The sequence below is a fragment of the Grampus griseus genome (genome assembly GCF_964374135.1).
Source record: "Grampus griseus genome assembly, chromosome: 7".
Lineage (NCBI taxonomy): Eukaryota > Metazoa > Chordata > Mammalia > Artiodactyla > Delphinidae > Grampus > Grampus griseus.
In genome coordinates, this window is record NC_139001.1 from 103,415,015 (window position 1) to 103,433,300 (window position 18,286).

At 36.3% G+C, this 18,286-nt stretch overlaps 1 protein-coding gene across 2 annotated transcripts in view; it reads right to left on the minus strand.

Annotated features, from left to right (window-relative positions):
• LOC309824917 (UPF0538 protein C2orf76 homolog) overlaps window positions 1-18,286 on the minus strand; it is an 86,281-nt gene that overhangs the window by 5,407 nt on the left and 62,588 nt on the right. For both annotated transcript variants that reach the window (XM_082658224.1, XM_082658225.1), the window contains exons 5-6: window positions 9,396-9,433; window positions 2,236-2,317 (exon numbers count right to left, since the gene is read on the minus strand). In XM_082658224.1, the coding sequence (XP_082514350.1) occupies window positions 2,236-2,317; window positions 9,396-9,433 (120 nt within the window). The remainder of the gene's footprint in view (window positions 1-2,235; window positions 2,318-9,395; window positions 9,434-18,286) is intronic.

The following is an 18,286-nucleotide window of genomic DNA, read 5'->3' on the forward strand; positions in this document are numbered from 1 at the left end:
TTAATTACTGGCAATGCCACCACCCAGAGAAACCATTTCTATAATTTTAGCATATGATCTTTTCTCCATATACAGACATGTAAACACATACATTTTAAAATAATAATGGTATCACACAATATAGTCTATTTCCATTCAATAAACAAAGCTCTACATCAATGAATCCCAAACAGAGAAGGTGAGAGATAACACCTCAGAAGGCATATCACAACCTGGGGGGAGTCACAGAGTTGAAGAAGCACTTCTGTTGGCTTGGTAATAGATATGACAGAAAATTAAGTTTGCGAAAGTCTTATTCGTCAAACTGACCTACAGAAAGTTAGAGGTAATACAGCTTCCGAACAATAGTACGAGAGAACATTCATTTCCTAACACTCCCTCAGATACTACCACTGTTCTTCACGTCTGCTAGTCTTATAATCACTGCTTGTTGAAGGTCACCCAGACATTAAGTGGCAGAGTCAAGCTGTGAATCCAAGCACTCTGACTCCAGCCTCTAATTCTTAACCACTAGAGTAGAAAACTACATAAAATAGTATCTATTTTCATGTGCATTTCTCTCACTTCTAATAAGGCTGTACTATTTTTTATGTTAGCTATTTCTTCTATCAGTAGAATTTATTTCTCCTTTTTATACTAATTATAAGACCTCTTTATAAAGTCAGGCTAATAACTTTTTCTTTGTCATATATGCTGCAAATATTTTTTCACAGTTTATTGCTTCTCGTTTAACTCTACGTGGTCAAATCTATCATTTCTCCCGGCTTTATGGCTTCTGGCTTCAAAGGCATGCCCTTTCTAAGGGCATGCCCTTCTCCCCAAGATTATGAAACTACTGACTTACATTTAAGAAAATTTTTTTACATTATCACATTTAACCTATAGAGAATTTATTTTGGAATGAAGACTAAGAATTTAAATTTGATTTTCCCAAATGTTTTGGCAATGGGCCCAACGTTTTCTGGCTAATTCATTCTTTCCCACACTTATCTGAGATGTCAAAATTTTGTTATACTGTGAAATTTCTTTTAGTTGGTTTTTGGATTTTCCATGGAGCTATCTGTCAATTCCTATATCAATACCAGTCTATTATACTAATTATAGTTTTATGCTTAACAACAAGCAGTTGTTAAGTGCCACCTGCTATAATAATATAATAGCAATTGAAGAAATAAATGCCAAATTGAAAATTGTTTTTCCAAATAACAGCAATCAATCTCATGTATTCACAATAAGGAAAGACACTGAATCTAGCCAATAGTGTAGACTTAAACACAGTGAACAAGTCTGACGTTATACAACATGGTATTTAAAATCATATTTAAATTGGAAGATATGTCAGGAACCCACTTTAGCCACATGTGTCATTTAAAAATGAATTCCTGACAGATGTGACTAAAATAACTCAATAAAACACCTGTCAAAAAAATGTAAGGCTTCCTAACATGGACTTCATGAACTTTAGAGTGATCCTTAACCCGTGCATATAAAAAAATTAGAAAGTAAGTATGATTTGTGCTGTTTCATTAGAGTCACTGACCACAAAGGCATGTCAGAGGCATAATGCCTTCAACTGCTCACATCTCGCTCACAAACTTCATCCAACTGCCACATCATTTGTAAGTGTACACATAAGTAGAATTATAGTGACATCTAATGGTCATAAAACATGTCACACAGCACTTCTTTAAAACTACATGCATATTCCAAGTTGAAAGGCTAAATCAGGCAATTTTTCAACTGTACACACTAGGCTCCTATTTGAAATTCCATGACTTGGTCGGCCCCGAGTGATCCGGATGACTAACAGAAACTACGCTGCATGTTACACAAACAACATCTCACTTCATTATTCCACATGAGTTCTACCAGGCCCTATTCTCTTAAACTATCTGCTCAAATGATGCTGATATGAGTAAGTAGGTTATTAAGTGAGTAATAACCTGTCAATCACTTAAAATAACCCTCCGCAGAATTCTGAGCATACCTTCTGGAAAGAACTATTTGCATTCTGAATGTTTGGAGAGCAGATATCTACTTCCCTGGGTCAAATGATCTGAATCTACATCATTCTTGTCCTTTTCCTCTGAATAATTATACGGTAGTGTAAAGAGCACCAAGGGTACCATTTACATTGCATTAAGTTATCCAAATATAATCAGCCAGGTATCACCATACAGGCCAGGAAAGCCAGGGCCCCCTCCAACTCTACATGGCACGCACACTCCTTCTCACCGATTCCAGCTGCTTTCAGGGTGCTGTCTTCTTTTAACAGGAGGCTGTCATCATCTTCCAAACTCAACACAAGTTCATTCGTCTAGAAAGAAAGAAAATCTGCATTTTACCAGTACTTATATGTGTTTCATACTTGGTAAGATTCCTCAAAGACAACTGAATTGGTACTTTGGGTCACAGCAATAATTTACATTCTGCTCCCATCATTGTAGGGAGAGAAGTGAACAGATACACAGCGAGTACCTGCTAAATGCACACACTCCATAAAGCACTGGGGAGACAGTGCTAGAACACAGAGCTTTGGAGCTGGAGATGGGTTAAAACTCAGGTTCCACCAATATCCAGCTGCATGGTCTCAACAACCACCTCTTAGAGGTCTCAACAAACAAACCTCTCTTAGAGGTGCTCTTATTGTGCTCATCTGTTAGAAAACAAAAAAAGTAGGGGGAGGGATGCATCTTCTTACTACCCTGTGGAGAGGATGAAAAGAGATGAAGCATATAAAACCCTCAGGACAGTGTCAGCCACACAGGGAGTACTGTTAGCTGTCACTGTTTTGTTATCATCATCATCATCACATCCTCACAATAATCCAGGAGGAATCAGAGAGGTTAAGATATAGGCCCAGAGTATATGGCTAGTCAGCCAGGGGGCTGAGGTTCCAGCTTTGGCCAGTCTTTTTTTTTGTTTTTGAATTTTATTTAGTTTTTTATACAGCAGGCTCTTATTAGTCATCCATTTTATACACATCAGTATATACATGTCAATCCCAATCTCCCAATTCATCACACCACCACCGTCCCCCGTGGCTTTCCCCGCTTGGTGTCCATACGTTTGTTCTCTACATCTGTGCCTCAACTTCTGCCCTGCAAACTGGTTCATCTGTACCATTTTTCTAGGTTCCACATGTATGCGTTAATACGTGATATTTGTTTTTCTCTTTCTGACTTACTTCACTCTGTATGACAGTCTCTAGATTCATCCACGTCTCTACAAATGACTCAATTTCATTCCTTTTTATGGCTGAGTAATATTCCATTGTATACATGTACCACAACTTCTTTATCCATTCGTCTGTTGATGGGCATTTAGGTTGTTTCCATGACTTGGCTACTGTAAATAGTGCTGCAATGAATATTGGGGTGCATGTGTCTTTTTGAATTATGATTTTCTCAGGGTATATGTCCAGTAGTGGGATTGCTGGGTCATATGGTAATTCTATTTTTCATTTTTTAAGGAACGTCCATACTGTTCTCCATAGTGGAGAACAGTAGGAATTTACATTCCTACCAACAGTGCAAGAGGGTTCCCTTTTCTCCACACCCTCTCCAGCATTTGTTGTTTGTAGATTTTTTGATGATGGCCATTCTGACTGGTGTGAGGTGATACCTCATTGTAGTTTTGACTTGCATTTCTCTAATAATTAGTGATGCTGAGCAGCTTTTCATGTGCCTCTTGCCCATCTGTATGTCTTCTTCAGAGAAATGTCTACTTAGGTCTTCTGCCCATTATTTGATTGGGTTGTTTGTTTTTTTAATATTGAGCTGCATGAGCTGTTTATATATTTTGGAGATTAATCCTTTGTCTGTTGATTCGTTTGCAAATATTTTCTTCCATTCTGAGGGTTGTCTTTTCGTCTTGTTTGTAGTTTGCATTGCAAAAGCTTTGAAGTTTCATTTGGTCCCATTTGTTTATTTTTGTTTTTATTTCCATTACTCTAGGAGGTGGATGAAAAAAGATCTTGCTGTGATTTCTGTCAAAGAGTGTTCTTCCCATCTTTTCCTCTAAGAGTTTTATAGTGTCCAGTCTTACATTTAGGTCTTGAATCCATTTTGAGTTTATTTTTGTGTATGGTGTTGGGGAGTGTTCTAATTTCATTCTTTTACATGTAATTGTCCAGTTTCCCCAGCACCACTTATTGAAGAGGCGGCTGTCTTTTCTCCATTGTATATCCTTGCCTCCTTTGTCATAGATTAGTTGACCATAGGTGCGTGGATTTATCTCTGGGCTTTCTATCCTGTTCCATTGATCTATATTTCTGTATTTGCAAAAACAAAAACAGTCTGACTTCTGAGAGAAGCAAACTTGCCTCTGCTGAAAGTCCACATATCTAAACACCTTGCTGACAAACACTTGGTCCCATGTCATGTTAACTAACACTTCTCGTGTGATTTGGGGTGGGGGTAGATGAGATTGCTCTCCGATGCTATTCACAAATTCAGTTAAACATCATAAATACAGGAGGATTGCTATCTGCCCGTAAACGGCACCTAGTAGTGAGCACTAGTTGGGCACACAGTACCACCTGTCAAGCAGAACGCAGCTGTTTAGTGACGGATTCTCTTTCTAGAATATGGCTGAGAGGGAGGCTCAACAATAAGACCTCTCAGCAGCCAAAAGAGCTGACCCAGAAGCCATGCTCCAAAGCTTCACTCACTAGAGAGCACAGGGGCTTCAACTCCAAAACACACAGATTCAAAGGGGGAAAAAGAACTTCACTAAAGACATCATTAGTTAATTGATTTAATATTTATTTATTAAATAAATAAATATCTATTTAATAAATATTTATTTATTAAATAAATAAATATCTATTTAATAAATATTTATTAAATAAATAAATATCTATTTAATAAATATTTATTTATTAAATAAATAAATATCTATTTAATAAATATTTATTTATTGAATAAATAAATAATTAATATTTATTTAAGAAATATGCACCAGGTCTTAGTTGCAGCACACAGGACGCTCCATGCTGCACGCGGGATCTTCGTTGCAGGCTGCGGGGTCTTTAGTTTTGCAGCATGTGGGATCTAGTTCCCTGACCAGGGATTGAACCCAGGCCTCCTGCATTGGGAGCGCGGAGTCTAAAGAAATCATTTTAGAATAGGTAATACGTACTCACAGTACAAAATTCTCCAAGTACATAGGGACAGAGTGAGAAGTAGTCTCCTCCCAACCCCATCCAACTAGTTCTTCTCCAGAGAATTTGTACTAATTCTTATGTATCCTTCCAGAGACTGTCCCTGTATGTGTACATGCAGGTGGAGGTGGAGATGTGCATGTAAACTTTTTCACACAAATAATGGCATATTATATGCTGTGTTCTAACACCTTACTTTTTTATCTTAAAATATCTTAAAGTCATTCAAAATCAGTGTAAGAGCTGCCTCATAATTTATCAAGGTTGCAGCATATTCCAATTAAAGTATTAACTCTCCCTCTCTGTCCCTATTGATGGACATTCAGGTTGTTTCCTATGTCTTCCTACCATACACAATCCTGCAACAAATATCCTTGCACATATATTATTTTGCATAAGTTTTATCTGTAAGATAAATTCCTAGAAGTAGAACTGTTGAGTCAGAGAGTAAGGGCAATTTTTATTTTGACAGATACCGCCAAATTACTCTCCAAAGAAGCAGTACCCATTTATACCAATGCTACCCATCACTGAGAGTCCCTGTTTCCCACACCCTCACCAACACAGTGTATTATCAAAATCTTTTGATCTCTGCCAATCCAGCAGATATAAATTAAGTATAGTCTTAATTTGTATTTATTTTAAGTAAAGATTTGAATATTTTCTATTTTTTGAGAAACTTGTAGGATAATTTTTTAAATGGAATTGTAAAATTAGGCCTTTTCTGTAATATAAGTTAGAAAATTTTCTCTTAGTTTTTCAGTTGTTCCTTCATTTTTCTTATAGTGTCTTTTTTTAAAAAGAAGGTGCTGAGTGTCTGTTGAATAAATTAATGAATAAAGTAAAATGTATCAATCTTTTATTTTCCTATCATATTTGGACCTTCAGTCTAAGATTACTTTTAAAATTCCATGTTTACTTCAAATATTTTAATTAATTTCATCTTTTAAACTTTTAATCATAGAGATTTCAAACATACAACGTATACAGAATAGTACAATTAACCCTCCTGTACCCATCACGTGGCCTGAACAAATTATTCACTCATGTTAATCTATTTCATTTCTACCCTCACCTGTGGGTTTCATCTTTGATTTATGTCATTAACCCAATGAGTACTTATTTTGGCATAAAGAAAAGGATATGGATTCAATTTAACTGTTTTCTAGATGTCTACCTAGTTCTTCCAATAACATTTACTGAATCCTCCATATTTTCTCCATAAATTTGAAATGCAATATTTAATATATATTAAATTCCTATATATAATAAGGTCTATTTTGGGGCTTCTAATTCTGTGCCATTGAACTAACAGTTCATGTGACAATACCACACCATTTTAATTAGTATAGTTTTATAAAAAGTCTTAATATGTGCCAGGGTTAGTCACTTTCATTTCTCTTTTTTCTGACTATTCTTCATTATTTATTTTTTGCATGTTAGTTTTATAATCAGTTTCTTTAGCTCACATCTACACACACACATATATATACAATATATATACATATATATACAAATACATATATACACACAACTGTAGAATTTTATTTTGATGGCATTAAGTTTGTAAATTAACTATGAGAGAACTGACATCTTCTTGCTGTTGCATCTTCCCATCCAAATATCCTAATATTTCCACTTAAGTCTCATCTTGTACCCCTCTTTACATGCTTTACTTTTTTGTTAAATTGAGGTCGAATTTCACATAAAGAAAATGCATATATCTTAAGAGAAGTTCAGCTCAATGAGTCTGGACAACTGAATACCCTCACTGGCATTTTAAAGTCTTCTTCTTAAAGATCTTGCATATTTCTTACTGAGTTTATTCCAGAGTGTGACTTCTTCCTTTCATATATTTTTAACAAGGATAGCTATCTGGTTTCCAAACTCACAAAATATAAGATAGAAATTATGGTTTCTCTTTCAAATCTTTTTGATAGGAATTATGACTTTACAAGTAGCCTACTGATTATAATCAAAATACAGACACACAAATACATTTTCTTGATAAAAAATAAATCATATTATGGTAATTATTTGTAACTATTGATTCATTCAATAAACACTGAGCTCATCATCCAAACAGGAGGCTCTGGTGGGAAGGTATCCAGTCACCTTTTTATTGTGATGGCAAGAAATTTCTGTGTATACCTGGTAATTGTAATTAAGAAAGTCTTTGGACCTAGAAAATTTGGGAAATGGGGAAAATGCCTTTCGTGCACAAGTTCATTAAGATACAGGAGTTATTTGGAAGTCTCTCCCTTTGGCTAAGGAAGGAGATTAAAATTACAGGTGGGTTGGAAAACTGACAGTCTGAGCCAGTGAGGCTTATAGGCCCTGCAAATAAGGAGTAGAATGCACATGGAAAAATGAGAAAAATGTCTGGTAGTTGGAAAAGGCACAAATGAGGACGTGTGGGTAAAATTTTTAAGTCTTAAAACCGTATCTGTGAAAATATATTGACTTCTTCCTTACAAAAGTTAAAGTGGAAATTTGAAGAACCATCTCTGGGGTATATAGTCTGCACTTAACTAGAATGATTATGGTTTAGATGAAAGTTTATAAAGCCAGATTCCAGAAACATTCTAAGTGACTTAATTTGTTCTGGGACTCTTTCTTTAAGTAAATACATTGTTCAACTAAAAAATAGGCCCAAATTTTTCAACTCTAACATGCCAAGATGGAACATATATTTTAAATATAAGAAACAATTCTGAGATATTTCCAACTATAGCAGGAAAATTTCTTGATTTTTTAAAAATGTAATAATACTGATTATTTGAATATTATGAACTAGGTCTTCATTAAGGATAAAGGAATAATTTACTTATTATTCCTTTTAGGATACATGAGCTCCATGATGTAAAAATGCAACACTAAATGGAGAATGACAACCTTTTCAAAGAGCATACTGTTTCATTTTGACTTCATTTTATATATTTCCCTTCTACAATCAGACCAAGCTTCCTACTCTCCACGTTTTAGGGACAAGGTTGTAAAGGGTCCTGGCTTGGAGAAGAGAAAGTGGATGGAGTCTGTGGACAGATACAATTCTAGCATCGATACAAAGTACAGATCCCACACCACAGTCCCAGACACACACAAGCACTAAATTTTAAATAGTTTGACAATGGATACTGTCAAATTTGTATATATAATCCTCGGTATAAAAAAATAAAGTTACTGGAAAGACCCAGCTTGATTTTAGCCCAGGGAAACTGATTTCAGATTTCTGACCTCCAGAACTATAAGAGAATAAATGTGTGTTGTTTTAAGCCATCAGAAAAAAAATGTTTTTGAGTTACTAATTCATAGTCAACAGACGTACCCTCAGGCCAACTTCTTTATGATCTTTTGTTATATGTTTATTTCAAAGCTGATTGAGTTTATGGAGGGCATCTATGACTAGAGAAGAGAATGAAATTAAATGAATTCATAAAATACTTCCTTCAAAAATTGTTATGGAAACACTCCTACGAATGAGGCATTGTGCTAGGTATTGGAGATATGAAGAATAAGATACAGTCCCTTGTCCTTGAGTAGTCTGTATAATAGAGAAGGTTATTACTTTACTGAGAAGTCTACACAAGGTCACTGAGATTCAAGAAAAAAGATCACTCTGGTCTATCTGTATGAGAAGCAAACATAAAAACATCGCTCTAAAAAGGTAAGAAAACAGAAACGGAAATATACTATAAACACATAACTAATCAGTCCTCTTTTGGGGAAGGCCATGTCCTCTGTGGAACTAATAGGTCTGTTCCCAAGAGCCACAGTCCGGGGCCTTCTCTTATACACCGGAAGAGTCAAATCAGAAAAAAACACGTTATTTTCATCTGCTTTTGGCTCTCTTCTTCTGGTACAGAATTAAGAAAATCAAAGAAATTGGACTGACAGATAATACTTGACTTCCTTTATATGTAACCTGAATTAATTTTACCACGTTTTATGCTTATTTTATGTTACACATTTGCTTGATATATAACGTTGCTTTTTTTTTAAATTAACACTTTCTTTTAAAGGATCTACTAACAGGAATATGACTTAGAGGTCTTTTTCTTTTTTCCTTTAATGGAAAAGTAAGGCTATAGAAAGGGTAGCTACAAAATTAAAAATGCTATTATAATGGAAAATATTTTAGAAGTACATGTGTTCATTCATTTATTCACTAAGTCAACCAAAATTGATTACTTGCTATGTGTGTGCCAGATACTGTACATACAAAACATACCTTTGATTTATGTGGTTGATGCACAATCTTTAGTTTATCTGAAAGAAAAAAAAAAAAGTTGTCTTTTTACTAAAACTATTCTAAAACTTCATTTCAAACTATTAAAGTGAGATGGGGAGAAGGTGGCACCTATGAAATTGAGAAATCTGAGTCTTTGCCTTATGATCAGGTTCACTTAAACCTGTCGTACACAGTAAAGTAAAAATTACATTTGCATATCATTAAAATTAAAGATCACTGTATAAAGATATTTTAAAGCACTGGCCTTTGACACACACAACTGTGTTTGTACCATAACCTGAAGTCAACTCAGCACAGTTTCCCTTAGAAGACAGGTGAATGACATTATTCTACCCTGTTTGTTAGAGTCGCTAAATGCTAAGATTAGCAAATAAGGTTTAAAAAAAACAGTCTGTCTCAAATTAAGACAGACTTTGTTAATGTCTAGTACTACTACTATTACTAATCTATTAATCTCTCAGAATAGATTCAGTGACAGGAGGTCAAATCATACCAACAAGTTGCTACCACTCTCAGAATTCAAACACCATCAACGATCACTGGTAATCTGAGCAAGGCTGCTAATACCCAAAGACTACTACTGTTTCCTGGTTTGGAAATACTACACAGGCTCACACCATCTAATCTGCTTTACTCAATTCAGAAAGTATCCAATTCTCCACTCAGTTTTATCTAATCATTTAATTAATGTATTATGATTACATGTGTTATTATGTCTGAATAAACTCTTAACCTTAAACTAAAATTCATTTCTATCAATCACGCTGTTTGATTCAACAAGGAATTCACTGAAATGAAATGAAACAAGATTAAAAAGGAACAAGATAAAACCCCAGAAAAGGGAGGAACCAAGATGGCGACCTAGAAGGACGTGCTCTCACTCCCTCTTGCGAGAACACCAGAATCACAACTAGCTGCTAGACAATCATCGACAGAAAGACACTGGAACTCACCAAAAAAGATACCCCACATCCAAAGACAAAGGAGAAGCCACAATGAGACGGTAGGAGGGGCGCAATCACAGTAAAGTCAAATCCCATAACTGCTGGGTGGGTGACTCACAAACAGGAGAACACTTATACCACAGAAGTCCACCCACTGGAGTGAAGGTTCTGAGCCCAACGTCAGGCTTCCCAAGCTGGGGGTCTGGCAACAGGAGGAGGAATTCCTAGAGAATCAGACTTTGAAGCCTAGTGGGAATTGATTGCAGGACTTCAACAGGACTGGGGGAAACAGAGACTCCACTCTTGGAGGGCACACACAAAGTAGTGTGTGCATTGGGACCCAGGAGAAAGAGCAGTGACCCCATAGGAGACTGAACCAGACCTACCTGCTAGTGTTAGACGGTCCCCTGCAGAGGCGGAAGGGGGTGGGAGGGCTCTGCTCACCGTGGGGACAAGGACACAGACAGCAGAAGTTCTGGGAAGTACTCCTTGGCGTGAGCCCTCCCAGAGTCTGTCATTAGCCCCACCAAAGAGCCCAGGTAGGCTCCAGTGTTGGCTTGCCTCGGGCCAAACAACCAACAGGGAGGGAACCCAGCCCCACTGATCAACAGTCAAGTGGATTAAAGTTTTACTGAGCTCTGCCCACCAGAGCAACAGTCAGCTCTACCCACCAGCAGTCCATCCCATCAGGAGACATGCAAAAGCCTCTTAGATAGCCTCATCCACCAGAGGGCAGACAGCAGAAGAAAGAAGAACTACAATCCTGCAGCCTGTGGAACAAAAACCACATTCACAGAAAGATAGACAAGATGAAAAGGCAGACGGCTATGTACCAGATGAAGGAACAAGATAAAACCCCAGAAAAACAACTAAATGAAGTGTATATAGGCATCCTTCCAGAAAAAGAATTCAGAATAATGATAGTGAAGATGATCCAGGACCTTGGAAAAAGAATGGAGACAAAGATCGAGAAGATGCAAGAAATGTTTAACAAACATCTACAAGAATTAAAGAACAAACAAACAGAGATGAACAAGACAATAACTGAAATGAAAACTACACTAGAAGGAATCAATAGCAGAATAACTGAGGCAGAAGAACAGATAAGTGACCTGGAAGACAGAATGGTGGAATTCACTGCTGTGGAACAGAGTAAAGAAAAATGAAAGAAAAGAAATGAAGACAGCCTAAGAGACCTCAGGGACAACATTAAACGCAACAACATTCGCATTATAGGGGTCCCAGAAGGAGAAGAGAGACACAAAGGACAAGAGAAAATATTTCAAGAGATTATAGTCAAAAACTTCCCTAACATGGGAAAGGAAATAGCTACCCAAGTCCAGGAAGTGCAGAGAGTCCCATACAGGATAAACCCAAGGAGAAACACGCCGAGACACATAGTAATCAAACTGGCAAAAATTAAAGACAAAGAAAAATTATTGAAAGCAGCAAGGGAAAAACGACAAATAACATACAAGGGAACTCCCATAAGGTTAATAGCACACTTCTCAGCAGAAACTCTACAAGTCAGAAGGGAGTGGCATGATATACTTAAAGTGATGAAAGGGAAGAACCTACAACCAACATTACTCTACCCGGCAAGGATCTCATTCAGATTTGATGGAGAAATCAAAAGCTTTACAGACAAGCAAAAGCTAAGAGAATTCAGCACCACCAAACCAGCTCTACAACAAATGCTAAAGGAACTTCTCTAAGTGGGAAACACAAGGGAAGAAAAGGACCTACAAAAATAAACCCAAAACAATTAAGAAAATAGTCATAGGAACATACCTATCGATAATTACCTTAAATGTGAATGGATTAAATGCTCCAACCAACAGACACAGGCTTGCTGAACGGATACAAAAACAAGACCCATATATATGCGGTCTACAAGAGACCCACTTCAGACCTACGGACACATACAGACTGAAAGTGAGAGGATGGAAAATGATATTCAATGCAAATGGAAATCAAAAGAAAGCTGGAGTAGCAATACTCATGTCAGATAAAATACACTTTAAAACAAAGAATGTTACAAGAGACAAGGAAGGACACTACATAATGATCAATGGATCAATCCAAGAAGAAGATATAACAATTATAAATATATATGCACCCAACATAGGAGCACCTCAATACATAAGGCAACTGCTAACAGCTATAAAAGAGAAAATCGACGGTAAAACAATAATAGTGGGTGACTTTAACATCTCACTTACACCAATGGACAGATCATCCAAAATGAAAATAAATAAGGAAACAGAATCTTTAAATGACACAACAGACCATATAGATTTAATTGATATTTATAGGACATTCCATCCAAAAATAGCAGATGACACCTTCTTCTCAAGTGCGCATGGAACATTCTCCAGGATAGATCCCATCTTGGGTCACAAATCAAGCCTCAGTAAATTTAAGAAAACTGAAATCATATCAAGCATCTTTTCTGACCACAATGCTATGAGATTAGAAATCAATTACAGGGGGAAAAAAACGTTAAAAACACAAACACATGGAGGCTAAACAATACGTTACTATATAACCAAGGGATTACTGAAGAAATCAAAGGGGAAATCAAAAAACAGCTAGAGACAAATGACAATGAAAACACGACGATCCTAAACCTATGGGATGCAGCAAAAGCAGTCTTAAGAGGGAAGTTTATAGCTATACAAGCCTACCTCAAGAAACAAGAAAAATCTCAAATAAAAAATCTAACCTTACACCTAAAGGAACTAGAGAAAGAAGAAGAAACAAAACCCAAAATTAGCAGAAGGAAAGAAATCATAAAGATCAGAGCAGAAATGAATGAAATAGAAACAAAGAAAACAATAGCAAAGATCAATAAAACTGAAGGCTGGTTCTTTAAGAAGATAAACAAAATTAACAAACCATTAGCCAGACTCATGAAGAAAAAGAGAGGACTCAAATCAATAAAATTAGAAATGAAAATGGAGAAGTTACAACAGACACCACAGAAATACAAAGCATCCTAAGAGACTACTACAAGCAACTCTATGACAATAAAATGGACAACCTGGAAGAAATGCACAAATTCTTAGAAAGGTATAACCTTCCAAGACTGAACCAGGACGAAACAGAAAATGTGAACAGACCAATCACAAGTAATGAAATTGAAACTGTGATTAAAAATCTTTCAACAAACAGAAGTCTAGGACCAGATGGCTTCACAGGTGAATTCTATCAAACATTTAGAGAAGAACTAACACCCATCCTTCTCAAACTCTTCCAAAAAATTGCAGAGGAAGGAACACTCCCAAACTCATTCTATGAGGCCACCATCACCCTGATACCAAAACCAGACAAAGATACTACAAATAAGAAAATTACAGACAAATATCACTGATGAATACAGATGCAAAAATCCTCAACAAAATACGAGCAAACAGAATCCAACAGCACATTAAAAGGATCATACACCATGATCAAGTGGGATTTATCCCAGGGATGAAAGGATTCTTCAGTATACGCAAATCAATCAATGTGATACACCATATTAACAAATTGAGGAAAGAAAAACCATATGATCATCTCAATAGATGCAGAAAAAGCTTCTGACAAAATTCAACACCCATTTATGATAAAAACTCTCCAGAAAGTGGGCATAGAGGGAACCTACCTCAACATAATAAAGGCAATGTATGACAAACCTACAGCAAACATCATTCTCAATGGTGAAAAACTGAAAGCATTTCCTCTAAGATTGGGAATGAGACAAGGATGTCCACTCTCACCACTAGTATTCAACATAGTTTTGGAAGTCCTACCCACGGCAATCAGAGAAGAAAAAGAAATAAAAGGAATACAAATTGGAAAAGAAGAAGTAAAACTGTCGCTGTTTGCAGGTGACATGATACTATACACAGAGAATCGTAAAGATGCCACCAGAAAACTACTAGAGCTAATCAATGAATTTGGTAAAGTTGCAGGATACAAAATAAATGCACAGAAATCTCTTGCATTCCTATACACTAATGATGAAAAATCTGAAAGAGAAATTAAGGAAACACTCCCATGGACCACTGCTACAAAAAGAATAAAATACCTAGGAATAAACCTACCTAGGGAGACAAAAGAACTGTATACAGAAAACTATAAGACACTGATGAAAGAAATTAAAGATGATACCAAGAGATGGAGATATATACCATGTTCTTGGATTGGAAGAATCAATATTGTGCAAATGACTATACTACCCAAAGCAATTTACAGATTCAATGCAATCCCTATCAAATTACCAATGGCATTTTTTACAGAACTAGAACAAAATATCTTAAAATTTCTATGGAGACACCAAAGACCCTGAATAGCCAAAGCATTCTTGAGGGGAAAAAACGGAGCAGGAGGATTCAGACTCCCTGACTTCAGACTATACTACAAAGCTACAGTAATCAAGACAATATGGTACTGGCACAAAAACAGAAACATAGTTCAATGGAACAAGATAGAAAGCCCAGAGATAAACCCACGCACCTATAGTCAAGTAATCTATGACAAAGGAGGCAAGGATATACAATGGAGAAAAGACAGTCTCTTCAATAAGTGTTGCTGGGATAACTGGACAGCTACAGGTAAAAGAATGAAATTAGAACACTCCATAACACCATACACAAAAATATACTCAAAATGGATTTGAGACCTACATGTTAGACCGGACTCTATAAAACTCTTAGAGGAAAACATAGGAAGAACACTCTTTGACAGAAATCACAGCAAGATCTTTTTTCATCCACCTCCTAGAGTAATGGAAATAAAAACAAAAATAAACAAATGGCACCATATGAAACTTCAAAGCTTTTGCACAGCAAAGGAAACCATAAATAAGACGAAATAACAACCCTCAGAAAGGGATAAAATATTTGTAAATGATTCAACAGACAAAGGATCAATCTCCAAAATATATAAACAGCTCATGCAGCGCAATATTAAAGAAACAAACAACCCAATCTGAAAATGGGCAGAAGACCTAAGTAGACATTTCTCTAAAGAAGACATACAGATGGACAAGAAGCACATGAAAAGCTGCTCAACATCACTAATTATTAGAGAAATGAAAATCAAAACTACAATGAGGGGCTTCCCTGGTGGTGCAGTGGTTGAGAGTCCACCTGCTGATGCAGGGAACATGGGTTCGTGCCCTGGTCTTGGAAGATCCCACATGCCGCGGAGCGGCTGGGCCCGTGAGCCATGGCCGCTGAGCCTGCGCGTCCAGAGCCTGTGCTCCACAATGGGAGAGGCCACAACAGTGAGAGGCCCGCATACAGCAAAAAAAAAAAAAAAAACTACAATGAGGTATCACCTCACACCGGTCAGAATGGCCATCATCAGAAAATCTACAAACAACAAATGCTGAAGAGGGTGTGGAGAAAAGGGAACCTTCTTGCACTGTTGGTGGGAATGTAAATTGATACAGCTGCTATGGAGAACAGTATGGAGGTTCCTTCAAAACTAAAAATAGAATTACCGTATGATCCAGCAATCCCACTACTGGGCATATACCCACAGAAAACCATAATTCAAAAAGACGCATGCACCCCAATATTCATTGCAGCACTATTTACAATAGCCAGGTCATGGAAGCAACCTAAATGCCCATTGACAGATGAATGGATACAGAAGTTGTGGTACATATATACAATGGAATATTACTCAGCCATAAAAAGGAATGAAATTGGGTCATTTGTTGAGACATGGATGGACCTAGAGACTGTCATACAGAGTGAAGTAAGTCAGAAAGAGTAAAACAAATATCATATATTAACGCATGTATGTGGCACCTAGAAAACTGGGCCAGATGAACCGGTTTGCAGGGTAGAAGTTGAGATACAGATGTAGAGAACAAAGGTATGGACACCAAGGGGGGAAAGCGGCAGGGGGGGTGGGGATGGTGGTGTGCTGAATTGGGCGATTGTGATTGACATGTATACACTGATGTGTATAAAGCTGATGACTAATAAGAACCTGCTGTATAAAAAAATAAATAAAATAAAATTCAAAAATTAACAAAAAACAATTAATACTAAACTTTCTTTGGGTTATTTGTATGGAAATATGTTAATATAAATGTTTCAGACATTACATGAAATTCCTAAAAATCTTATATGTTCTTGTATAATGTTATAAGTCATAATTCTAGTTATTATTTTAAAATGTATATCTCAGAAATAACTAAATTTCTTTGTCAAATCCATTATTATGAACTTTCATCAAATCTTTAACCGTGGTCATTTTTAAGTCTTTTGTCATTTACAGACAGTTCTGGGTGTACTCTGATGCTTTTGCAAAAATGTTCCTATAAAAGGGTTTCATCTTCAAGGAATTCATGGAAAAGACTCTGACAAGCACAGGTTTCTGGTAACTGACTATACTGCTGAACTGAATGAATAAGCATTTTCAGAACTCTAATGGAAAACTGATGAATTCATAAAAGTGCTAACAAAAGATCAAGATGAAAAAAAATTAATTACATGGGACTGAGTGAACTGATGAAGATGATTATAATTTTTGTGACTTTCTGTTTGAATAAAAAAAATATCTGTTTAAAAACAACAAACCTTGATTTAACTATGTTCTAATAATACAGAAGAACAGGGTACCTATTCAGTTAAGAACGAGCACCCTGAATTACCCATTATTTTAAATAGTCAACTTTCAATTACCTATTGCAATTTTTTATATAAGGTCAGCCTAATACCTGGACTATATGTATTGTTAAGAAATAAAAATAAATCTAACCTAATTGAAATACACACACTTAGGATGTAAATATGCCACAACTGCTAAAAGTAAGCTTACAATGTACACAAGAAAATAAACAAATGTGACTTGTGTGACTTGTGTGACTATTATACTTGTGTGACTTGTGTGACTTGTGTGACAAATGTGACTTGTGTGACTATTATACTGAGTTACCTATTACACTCTTTTTCTCACTGCAAATATATATCAGTTTGTTACTGGAGACTAAAGAAGCCAACAGTAGTTTTTTTTTTAAACAAAAGGACCTTGCAATCAACTTGCAAAACTGTAGTTTGACCTTGCCAAATGTTAATCATGTTCTATATATTTTGCTAACAAGTCTTTAAATTAGAAATATCTTTGTTCTGATAGGTTCTAGAACCCCACAAGAAGGAGGCCACATTTTTAAGAAATGTGGTGAAGAAAATTTAAGAAATTTTCACCGGATTTTTCTCTCCAACAGAAATTGGTAAGACTTGGGAAGAAGGTAAGAAAGGAGAAATGACAAGCTAGCAAAAGATGTTGTATTAATGTCTCTTTCTTTGTTAAATCATCTCTTTCACTTGTTTTTCCCTCTTAAAAAAATAATCTTCATTATTAACAGAAACAACTTCTGTGGATATTGTTTCCTTAATGCAAATTCCTTGAGGAAAGCAACCTCATAAAAATAAAAACAAGATCTTATGTTTGTGGAGTATGTAATGTGTTCACACGTGCATTGTTTAATCTAATCTCACACAGCCTTAGAAACAAACAGGATTAGCAGTCCCACACTGCACAACAATCAACATTTACTGCACACATGCACCATGCCTAAATGATAAGGATTTAGAAATAAAACAACATCCCCTGTGCTTTATGAACACACTGTCTGGCCAGGGTAAATCAGTAATAGATGTAGATGCCAATTAAATGGGAGGAAGGGCTCTGAGAAATCTCAGACTCTTGGTGGCCTGGCAGAGAGAACTGGACCTTTGTCCAAGGGCACAGAAATGGCAACTAACAAAAATGAAATCTGAGTCTGTGCCCTTTCCACTCCCCAACACCCAGTGTGTTCAATCCCATAGAGTGTAGCAATACTGCAGGACAAGGACAGGTGAGAAAGTAACACTTCAGCCTTTCTTGTCAAACACAAAGTGGCAGATTGTTAAAGAGCCAAAT